This window comes from Dipodomys merriami, unplaced genomic scaffold (genome assembly GCF_024711535.1).
Source record: "Dipodomys merriami isolate MVZ:Mamm:240054 unplaced genomic scaffold, mDipMer1.0.p SCAF_1, whole genome shotgun sequence".
NCBI lineage: Eukaryota > Metazoa > Chordata > Mammalia > Rodentia > Heteromyidae > Dipodomys > Dipodomys merriami.
Window position 1 is genome coordinate 29,693,359 of NW_027202270.1, and position 12,074 is coordinate 29,705,432.

At 35.7% G+C, this 12,074-nt stretch overlaps 1 protein-coding gene across 28 annotated transcripts in view; it reads right to left on the minus strand.

Annotated features, from left to right (window-relative positions):
• Nucleotides 1-12,074, minus strand: part of Abi2 (abl interactor 2) — a 75,781-nt gene that overhangs the window by 37,912 nt on the left and 25,795 nt on the right. For 14 of the 28 annotated variants that reach the window (XM_070018921.1, XM_070019000.1, XM_070018914.1 and 11 more), the window contains exon 3: nucleotides 2,305-2,481. The exons of 2 other annotated variants lie outside the window; for them this stretch is intronic. In XM_070018921.1, coding sequence (XP_069875022.1) covers nucleotides 2,305-2,481 — 177 coding nt within the window. Of the gene's footprint in view, nucleotides 1-918; nucleotides 937-2,304; nucleotides 2,482-12,074 lie in introns of all 28 variants that reach the window. 12 more of the 28 variants (XM_070018903.1, XM_070018842.1, XM_070018984.1 and 9 more) reach the window with 1 other exon arrangement.

Consider the following 12,074-nt stretch of genomic DNA (forward strand, 5'->3'; position numbering starts at 1 on the left):
ACTTCCAGTTTTCTGGTGGTTTATTGGAGATAAGAATTTCACGGACTTTCTTGCTGGCTTTGAATCCTGATCCTCAGATCTCAGCCGCTCTACTAGCTAGGATTACAGGCGTGAGCTACCGGCGCCCGGCTGACAACTTCTTGAATATATAGTTAAGTCATGCTCACCACTGATCATTCAAAGCATTAAAATGTTACTCAAACAAACTACAACAGGATTTTCCTTTTTTCTTTTTGAGTGCTGGAAACTGAACCCAGGACCTTGTACATGTCAGACAAGTACTTTACAACAAAGCAATATTTTCACCTTTGAAAACTCATAGAGTTTATATAAAATTTTATAAAGCTATTTTTAAAGGCTAATTCTTTATTGTAAATGATACTGCAACTTAAAAAAATACATCACCCTAAGTATTTCTTGCTTCTCAATTTCTTTATATTGACTACAAGTCAAAATGATAACAAACAGCATATTGGCAACAGGTATATAATAAGCACGCCACTTATAGAATAAAATAGTTATTACACAGGGGGAGGGTTAGAGCACATTAGCTGGCCCTCCAACCCATAATGCAATTTCCACAAATCCAGCTAATTTTATTTTGTAACATTTAATGAGAGGGTAGCTTACATTTGTTTCACAAATATAGCAACACTGTAAAATTATCAAATAATCCTTATTATTTGATACAAATACTTATAAATCACCTAATCTGTGTCAAACACTGTTCTATGTACAAAAGAGCAGTGAACAAAGACAAAAACATCTACCCTCAAGGAACATGAAGACAAATTATACAACAAAAGGAGGGATAAACTGTTGATGTTAGAAGGCCAAGTGCCAAAGATCTGTTTACTCCCCATATGTAATATTCTACATAAGAACAAAGAATGGAAATCCAGCCCTGGAATCTCTTACCTTAAATCTAAGCAACCACTTAATGCATAAATGGAGCAAATAAAAGAGGTAAGGAAAAAAAGCATTGAAAGGTTAGTTGAAACTTCAGGATGTGAAGAGAAAGGAAAAAACAAAAAACAAGTTAAGCATTCAGCATTAACAAAACCATGTTTCAGTAGATTGTAGAAAGAGTGGTTAAAGCAGAATGTGTCATGAACAGGAGTTTCTTTGATGAAATTATTTAAGACACTGTTTTATTAAAAAACTTAATTTCATTAAAGATTTATAAATTGTGACCTGTACACACTGAAATACAAATAGTAAAGGGACTATAGAGTCCTAAATGAATACATATTACTTTGAAGATAAGAAAGAATTGCAGAAGATCACCTTTTTATTATATACAGCCAAGCAATAATTTGATCTTAAAAAAAAAAGTCCAAGTGCCTTTTAGCATTAGATTCCCTAAAATAGCCTATTAGGAGTTGTTAACTTTTGGGGGCACAGGGGGGGCACAGTGCAGTTTGAATTCAAAAAAGTTTCTAGTTCAGGCACTTTACCAGTTAAGCCACATCCCCCTCTATTCTCTTTAGTTATTTTTCAGTTAAGTTCTCTCATTTTTGCTCAAGGCCAGCCTTGGACCATATTAGGCATACAAACACACCCTGAAAGATAGAAAAGTTATGTAATATCTACATATTCCAACACTGTAAAAACATTAATTGACATCTTACTTTTATCTACCCAATTCTCAAAATGCTGGGATAAAATTATTCTAAAAAAAGTCACAAGTATGTTTAATAATTTACATTATTTTGAAAACTAATGCCAAAAGTCTAATAAATTTCTGAGATTTTATTCTGGGGGGGGGGTCGGTCATGGGGCTTGAAATCTGGGCCGAAGCACTGTGTCCCTCAGCTCTTTAGCTCAAGGCTAGTGCTCTACCTCTTTAGCTACAGCACCACTTCTGGTTTTCTGGTGGTTAATTGGAGATAAGAGTTTCACAGACTTTCCTGCCTGGGCTGGCTTTGAACCATGATCCTTAGATCTCAGCCTCCTCAGTAGCTAGGATTACAGGCATGAGCCACCAGCGCCCGGCTTGAGATAAATATTTTAACAATATGCTGAATGATTTTTCAGTCATATTAAGACTACGAAGATTATGCCATAGTTTATTTGATCTGATATTATCATAATTGATTATGTAAATGTAATCCATTCAAAAACGGTTGCTTAAAATTTGAGAATACAAAGAAAAAGCAGTAAGGGTAAAACAGTTTACAGTAGTAAGGAATCTTCATAACCACAACTGAGCCAAGATTTGGTCCTTTAGGAAAGACATAAGCTTAATTTTCTAGAGTGCCATTTGGGGCTAATATTTTTAAAAGCTTGACAAGTTATACCTACCTTTACTCCATGCCCAATATCATCTAGAATTGTATAGTCAATAGGTTTTCTAATATAACGAACTGGTCGTTCAAGATTAGCTGGAGCAATAATCTTATGTGTCCTTGAAGTGTTTTTATTGGTTGTCAATATACCAATTTCTCTTCTTGCAACTTTCTCTTTATGAATATCCACTGTCTGCAAGATATAATATTAAAAAAGACAATACAAACATATATAGCTCTTGTATCCATAAATATAAAAAATATAAGTGCCTAAAGATTTAACCCTGCTTCATATTCACTTGCTAAACTTGGTATTTTCTAGAGTACTCACTTTCTCCATTTTTAAGCTAATGTAAGAGCTGGCAAAGTATGGCCCACAGGCCAAATTGGGCATGCCATCTGATTTTTACACCCAGAACTGTGAGTAGTGTTTGCTTTGTTTAGAATGTGCTGGTTCTAAATATCAAACTCAGGGCTTGGTGCTCTTACTAGGCTTTTTCCTTCAGAGCTCTATCACTTGAACCATATACCTCTCCAAGTCCAATGTTTGCATTTTTTTAGTATTTGAAAAAAATCAAGTGAATGAAAAAAATGTCATAATATGTGGAAACTGCATGACATTCAAATTTTGTTGGAACACTGTAATGGTGCTCATTTGCCTACTTGTCCATATATGGCTACTTTTATACTAAAATGGCAGAGACAAATAAGCACAATAGAGAATTTGTGACTTACAAAGTCTAAAACATTTATTAGCTGCCCATTACAGAAAAACTTTGCCAACCCTAAGTTAATACATTCTAATTTTCCCCTCTCCATTAAGAGTTAGCCTCATATAATGATTAGGAAAGTAAGCCATCAGCATTTAATCTGGTTATATTAAATAACTCATTAGTATAATTTTATTAGTGTACTAAAAAAGGATAAACACTTGACATATAAGTAACAATCACTTCAAATGACAATGAGACTCCAAGCACACAGAGTAAGCCCAGTTTCTTGAGACATTTGTTTAATATTATAAATATATACATGAATTATATACTAGATATAATGTAAAATTCATTTTCCCCCTGTGGGTTGCAGTCAAGAGTTTGACTCTTAAAATTGTTCACATCTCTTATATTCCTGGTTCAGGTAGAAATTAATAGTCACTCTACCACCCCACATCTAATTCCTCCTACGTTTTTTGTTTTGTTTTGTTTTTTCCTGGTCTTGGGTGCTGTTCCTGAACCTCTTTGTGTTCAGGGCTAGTGTTCTACCACTTGAGCACTAGTACCACTTCCAACTTTCTCTGAGTATTTTTTAAAGTGGAAATAAAGAATCTCACACTTTTCCTACCCAGGCTTTGAATCATGATCCTCAGATCTCAGCCTCTAGAGTAGCTAGGATTACAGGTGTGAGCTACTGGCAACCAGCTCCTCCCCAGTTTAATTTTCACATTCTAAAAGAAGTAGGTAATAAATTCTAGGCATCTACCCTGAACAACAGGAACCAATATACAAGGACACATGCACCTCCATGTTTATTGCAGCATTGTTCACAATAGCCAGGATATGGAAACAACCCAGATGCCCCACCACAGATGAATGGATCCAAAAATTGTGGTATCTATACACAATGGAATATTATGCAGCCATTAGAAATGACAAAATAATGGCATTTGCAGGAAAATGGATGGAGCTAGAAGGAATCATGTTGAGCGAGGTAAGCCAAGAGCGAAGAGACAAACGGTACATGGTCTCCCTGATAAGTGAATGCTAAATCCAAAATGTTAGGTGATACGACAAAACCAACAGGACTTAAGAAACAAAGAACTCCCACTCATCTGGTCGAACCACTACTAAATATCCCCATGCTGCTGATCACATGTATGGTGTATAACATGTGAACACCGTTATATGTTATAGACCGTGATAGACAATTTGCTCCAGGAAAGTTAGAATGAACTTGTGACTTTAAATGAGCATCATTATTCCACAATACTGTGAAATTCCAGAAATTATGTAATCACTTAATCACAATCAAAAAAAAAAAACCTCGGGGAAGGTAGGGAGGGAAGGGATGGTAGGGGAAAAACAATGGAGGGGGTAACAATGTTCAAGAGGAAGTGTACTCATCACCTCACTCATGTAACTGTAACCCTTAAAAAAAAAAAGTAGGTAATAACATTAAAAGATAATAAGTATCCTGACAGCATTAAATAACACCTGAAAACTGATCATTTATCTCTCTTCAAATAATATACTTAAGAGATAGATTTTGAAACAGTCTGCCAATTTTCTACAACAAAGACTTCTTTAACAGCACAGACTCTGTTTCACAATATATGTCTAAATGAAATAACAAATTAAGTGGTAACTAACACTTTTAGGCATTCATTTTAATTTTTTTTTTTTAAAGTTCTTTGAACAGGGCGCCTGTAAACCTAGGAGGCTGAGATCTGAGGATCACGGTTCAAAGCCAGCCCAGGCAAGAAAGTCTATGAGACACTTATCTCCAAACTAACCAACAAAAAACCAAAGTGGCTCTGTGGCTCAAGTGGTAGAGTGCTAGTCTTGAACTGAAGTGCTGAGGGACCAGTACCTAGGCCCAGAGTTCAAGCCCCATGACCAACCAAAAAAAAAAAAAAAGTTTTGAACTTTTTCTGAACATGTTAAACAAAATTTAACACTTGCTTTCCTTTCCAACTACTGAGGAAACTGAAACAGAAGTTTTTAATAATACTAAAATTTACTTAATTTTTAACTTCAGAGAAATGGAACTTTGAATAAACTTTAATGATTCATCCTGAATCATTAAAAACATAGGCTAAAATTATGGAAACAGTGCAGATGCCCTACAGCAAATGAATGGGCATCAATAAAAGTTGTATATATAACACAATGGAATTTTACTCATCCATTAGAAAGATTAAGATAATTCCATTTGCAGAGAAATGGATGGACCTAGAACAAATCATGTTAAGTCAGGTAAGCTAAGCTCAGAGAGAAAAATAGTGCATGTTTTCTCTTGTATGTGGAAGCTAGATCTAAAATATAACTGGACATAATCTATAACATAATCTATACAGGACTGTAGGCATTCACACACAGGATATCCTCTAAGGAGGATATCCTTAGAGGAGGAACCCAAAGGTGTAACTTCTCTGGACATTTAAAATACTATTAACTGGGGCTGGGAAGGTGGCTCAGTGGTAGAGTGCTTGCCTTGCATGCATAAGGCCCTGGGTTCAATTCCTCAGCACCGCATAAGCAGAAAAGGCTGGAAGTGGTGCTGTGGCTCAAGTGGTAGAGCACTAGCCTTGTGCTGAAGAGCTCAGGGACAGCGCCCAGGCCCAGAGTTCAGGCCCCAAGACTGACAAAAATAAATAAATAAATTTTTTTTTAAAAATTACTATTAACTGATACAAATTCCAGGAAATGGAAACATGGGGGTTTTGTTATTATTATTGTTGGTGGTAGGGATGGTAGTAGTATTTGGGTTTTTTTGTGTGGATTTTTGAGGGGGGCAAATGGCACAGAAAAGGAGAGAGGGTGACAATCATACTATTTAATATACACTATGTGGAAAATGATGTAACTTGTAGGCAGGAATGGGAGGAGAGAACTATGGAAAAGTAAGGGAGGGTACACTGTCCAAAAAAGGTAATGTACATATATAATACAGATAATTTTATATACATAGAGAGAGAGAGAGACATATATGTATAAAACATAGGCTAGAGGGTGAAGCATTGTAGTACATCTGTACTACATACTCAGCAGATGGAGATGGGCAGGATGGAGACTCAAGGTCAGCTTAGGAAAAGCAAGACCCTAGCTAGGTAGGAAGCTTGAGACCCTGAGTTCAAACCTCAATACTACCAAAAAAAAAATTTTTAACAAACAGAGCTAGGAAAATTAATTTGAACTCTTTATCAAAGTATTTCAAAATCAATAATAATAACAACTAAAAGCACTACTGGTCTTTGTTAGATCAACAAAAGAAAATTTATTAGAGAAGGAAATCCTCTTTGAGGTCTTATTTTTATTATTCTCAGTTTTTAAAAACATACTTTAACTTATTCAGAAATCACTAAAATGTAAAGCTGACCAACCAAACAGTATTTTAAGCTTATAGCAAACTGAAATTTCAAATGATGTTTTAGGCACAATAATTCTGTATTATGCTGTCAAAAGCATTGTAGGATATAAAGAAGCACCCATGTAGTATCTATAGCACTCACCTACCCCCTGGATAAGCAAAGCTGTCAGACATTTCCAAATATCCTCTTACGGGCAAACTTTTCCTGACTGAGAATCAAAGACCTAGAAGAAGGACTAATTCAGTTGATCTTCATTCATTCCCAAACAGCAATTATTTCCAAACTTTCCACAAGAGTTAGCTCAAGATTAGTATCCTGTTGGGCAGTGGTAACTCAAATCTGTAATCCTTGCTACTTAGAAGGCTGATATTTGAGGATCAAGGTTCAAAGCCAGCCAGGCAGACAAATCTGAGAAACTCTTAACTTTTAGTTAACCAGCAGAAAGCCAGAAATAGAGATGTGGCTCAAAAGGTAGACTACCAGTCTTGAGCAGAAAAAGGCAAACAAGAGTACAAGCCCTGAGTTCAAGACCCAGTACTGGTGCGCATACACATGCACACACATACACACACGTGTGTACACATGCACACACATACACAAGATTCGTATCTCTGTAACTTCCAGAGAATAATACTTAGTATCATCATTAACTTTTTTAAAATGTACAGCAGTAAAGGAAATACATGGTTAAGAAAATGAAAGAGTAACTATACTCTTCCCACCATACTGAACTGCGTAAGTACCTCCAAATAGAATCAAATGTACCTTTAAAAAATGGCTATGTTTTTTATTTCAGCTTTGAATAAAAACTCAGACAGCACTAAATCTATTTCATAAATAAGGAGAAATTTGGTCCAAAGATTCTGAGGAAACAATAGTAATATTAACAATAGTGAATTTGTAACCCAAGGGGGGGAAAACGTATTTTACATTGTATCTAGTATATGATTATGCATTTATTTACATATACAACAAATGTTTAAAAAATACTTACTGTGTATAACTGTAGTCTTACAATATTATTCAATTACCTATTTCAATTTTTAGATTTTTCTTATAAAAACATAAGCATATTCAAATTCAACAGATAATATAACAAATACCACTATCCTATACTTATCATCAAGCTCCAACATTCATAAACTTAGGATACTCAAGTTCCTAAAACATACTTTTCGATAAATGGAAGTGAAAATTTAATAGCTCTTTATTGTCCCTTAAAGCTTAATAAACAAGTTTCTATGAACAAAAGTTAACAGTTAATATTACAGTGACATCTTTCCTCATATATTCATTATTTTTTACTTCAGAATTTATTGGAAATAAGTAGATAAAAAAGTAAAAGAAATACCACTAGGAAGATGGGGTACCAGTGGTTCACATCTGTAAACCTAGCTACTTGAGATAATTACTCAAGGTAGAAATAAGAAGGGTTGCAGTTCCAGGCCAGCATGGACAAAACAAGTTTATGAGATTCCCCTCATCTCAATAGAAAATGGCTGAGCATGGTGATGTGTACCTGTCATACTAACTACAGCAAAAGTATAAAACAGAAGCATTTTGTCCATGCTAACCTGCACAAAGAAGTAAGACCTTATCTCAAAAATAACCAGAGCAACACAATGGAAGGGGTGACATTGATCAAGATGTATTGATAAATACAATGCTAAAGCATCTCTTCATAGTTTTATTTCCATATCTTAGTAGGATATGGAAACAAAGACTTTGTTTTCTTTTTTCTGATGATACAGAAGATTTTTTTTCTTTTGTCTGATGATACTATATTCTTTACCTTATATACGGTGTATTCACATGCAGATCGCGGACAGAATTCAGGGGAAAGGGGTGAAAAAGTACAGCAGTGGAGCGCACTGGACACTTATGAAAGTGGGTGGAGATGGGAGGGGGGAATGAGAGAGAATGAAGGCTGGGAATGTAGCATGGTGGTAGAATGCTTATCTAGCATACATGAAGCCCTGGAAGTACCACATAGAAAAAGCAGATGAAGGTGGCTTAGTGGCCGTGTGCTTGCCTAGCATGCACAATGGCCTGGGTTTGATTCTTCCCACATACACAGAAAAATCCGGAAGTAGTGCTGTGGCTCAGGTGGTACAGTGCTAGCCTTGAGCAAAAGAAGTGCAGGGACACTGCCAAAGCCTGAGTTCAACCCCCAGGACTGGCAAAAAGGAAAAGGAAGAGAGAGAGAGAGAGAGAGAGAGAGACAGAGAGAGAGAGAGAGACAGAGAGACACAGAGACAGAGAGACAGAGACAGAGACAGACAGAGAGACAGAGAGACAGAGACAGAGAGAGACAGAGAGAGAGATATGAGGGACCAGATGATATTGTACGAAAGAAAGGAAATATACTTATTACCTGACTCATATAAATGTAACCCCTCTGTATATCACCTCAATAATAATAAAGTAAATTTTTAAAAAGATGTATTCTGCTTACAAACTGATTTGAATTGAGATCCCCTTCATACAACTACTTAAATTTTAAATAAAAATAACCAGAGCAAGTTGCTCTACCAATAGCCCAAAGTTCAAATGCAGTACAGAAAAAAAGTGGGGGGGGGGAGGTGAGGCTTGGAAAATATTTACTTCAAAATAAACAAAAAGGGGATGAGGGGAAGTTGGGAAGGATGGAGGTAAGAATGATGTAAGAGGCGACACTGATCAAGATGCATTGTACTCATAAATTGGCATGTGACATGTTGAATAATGTCCTCTGTACAACTGCTTGAAAATAATTTTTTTAAACAATAAAAATAGAGTTGTAAGCCTAGCTACTCAGAGACTGAGATCTGAGAATTGCTGTTCAAAGCCGGCCTGGGCAGGAAAGTCCATGAGACTCTTTAATCACCAAAAAAATGGAAGTGGCACTGTGGCTCAAGTGGTAGAACGTTTGCCTTGAGCTGAAGAGCTCAGGGACAGTGCCCAGGCCCAGAGTTCAAGTCCACAACTACAAAAAAAGAAAAGAAAAAAAAAACAGTAAAAATAAGCCAGGCATCAGTGGCTCACACCTGTAATCCTAGCTACTCAGGAGACTGAATCTAAAGATCATGGTTGGAAGCCAGCCCATGCAGAAAAGTCTATGAGACTCTTATCACCAATTAACCACCAGAAAACTGGAAGTGGTGCTGTAGCTCAAAGTGGTAGGACAGCACCTAGACCCTGAGGAGTTCAAGCCCCACGACTGACAAAAAATAATTAATAATAACAATAATAAAAATAAACAAAATAGGGGCTAGGAAGGTGGCTCAGTGGTAGAGCGCTTGCCTTGCATGCATAAGGTCCTGGGTTCGATCGATTCCTCAGCACCACATAAGCAAAAAAAAAAAAAGAAAAGCCGGAAGTGGCACTGTGGCTCAAGTGGTAGAGTGCTAGCCTTGAGGTGAAGAGCTGAGGGACAGCGCCCAGGCCCAGAGTTCAGGCCCCACGACCAGAACCCCCCCAAAAAAAATAGTATTACTGGTCTTTGTCAGCAAAAAGTACTAGAGGAGTGGTAAAGTATTCATCTAGCAAATGGGAAGCTGAGTTCAAACCTCAGGACCACTAAAAGAAAAAGAAATGTCACTGGGTAAGTTAAGTAAAGCCTTTCTGATGTATATATAAATAGAGATTTTTTTTAAAACCACACATTTAAAGTAGTGTTAGTCCTATAAAGGTTAAAAAAATCATAGAAAACTACAAGATAACCTTTTATGAACCACACAAGCTATTTCAAAGTAGTGTTAATCCTATAAAGGTTAAAAAAATCATAGAAAACTACAAGATAACCTTTTATGAACTTCACAAACTATTTCACATATTTTCTACTTCTATAATATATCTTTAAATAGAAACTATGGCTGCTATGTTTTCTTTGAATCAAATGCACAGGTTTCAGTAATGACCACTGCCTTTGCTTCATGATATTCTTTGCCACTACAATATAAAATGCATTAATTTCTAGATGTATAGATCTAATAGTGGTATTTAAGAAGAATGTTAATATTAAGAGCAGTATTTTAAGTATAATCCTGGTTTTCTAAAGCTACTAATTATATGAGACAATAAATGTATTCTTATTTAGAAGAGACCTGAATAGTAACACTCACCTGTAGCAAGTAAAAATAACTGTTTAGCTGGCAAAGAAGACCAAAACTAATGCAAATTTACTGTTGCTTAAATTACTACTGTTCGCTACAGATCCTGGTAACCAGAACACACACCAAGGAATATGACTGCAAATGTGTATGACTTAAAATATCTATTCTTGTCATCAGTTTTTTCACCCTTTTCACTGCTATTGCCAAGCTGGTCTTGCATGCTGCAGGCTCCCCCATGACACTTCAGCCACACAGTGCCAAGTCCAGGTTCCTACAGAATACTTCATATTGCTTTGAGGAATCATACTGACTCCCAGAACTCCTTTGCAAGCCTGAGCCCCACTGCCAGATCTCCCTCATGAACCCAAGCACATGCTCAGGCCCCAGCAGATGACAGGAAAGGACTGTATAAAACATTGTTTAAGGCTTATCCATGCATTTTTGTTTCCCATTACCACAGATAATTGAGAGTTGACTGTACTGGATAACACTACCTCAGTTAGCTGCCCATCAGTGTGGGAAAATATCTGCAATTAAACAGTTACAGTTCATTAACTCAACTAAGTGGGTGTTTTTTACTATGTCTCAAATTTCTTATTAGTAAGCTAACATTTTAACTAAGCAGTTAATTACTTAAATCATAAGTGTGCTCCAAATTTCCCATTTTCTATAAACAAATGATTTACTAACTAATGTAAAACATAACTTTCAGTTATCCATTCTTCGTTCATAACATGAAAACTACACATAGGACACTAGGAAGTATACAAAACCTGATGTTTATGCAAAATTACATAACGATAGCCTTAGGTGGCACTTAATTTAAAACTAATTTATAAGCAAAAATATTTATCTAAGCAACAAAAAATATATAATTTTAAATAAAAATTATCCTAAATATTGAATTCATTGATGTTTATACCTTCCTCTGTGCTTTGAGAAGAATTCCAGCTTACATTATTTTACAAACATTTATTTTTATCTACTTTATTCATGACCAACTAATGTCTGGCCCAAGAAATCCTATTCAGCTCTCTACCTACTTCTTTACTTATTCTACGCAAATAGCTTTAAAAGATGCATGCTTTAGGCTATATACTCAAACGTTACTTTATATGATACATAGAAGTTCATTAGCTGAATACAAACACTTACAATCTAGGGTGCCCTTCAAAGTATTCACCTTCTTCCTTGAGCTTGTTACCCATTATTCTCCTTTTCTTATCTAAGTAAGGACTTCAGAATTGTAATAAAATAAATTATTCTCTCCTGCTGTTCCTTGCTATTGTCATCATTTATTTACTCACATAATCTCTCCTATTTTCATCTGTCATTTAACAAAATGTCATTACTTCTTGGGAACTTGGCTATATTAATTTCTTTTCTATATTAGCTCTTTTCTTCTGACTTTTTCAGGTCCTTTGTAAATACTTTAAACATGCAACAATTTTAAGATCATCAAATACAAAACTTGAAAAATTAGTAATTTTTCAACTCCCCTTCCATAAGTTTATCTATTTATTTAAAATATCACTGATTCTTCCCTTTAGGGGACCTTTCCAAGATAAAATTTCCTCTCACTCATTAAATTAATCAATTCTTTTT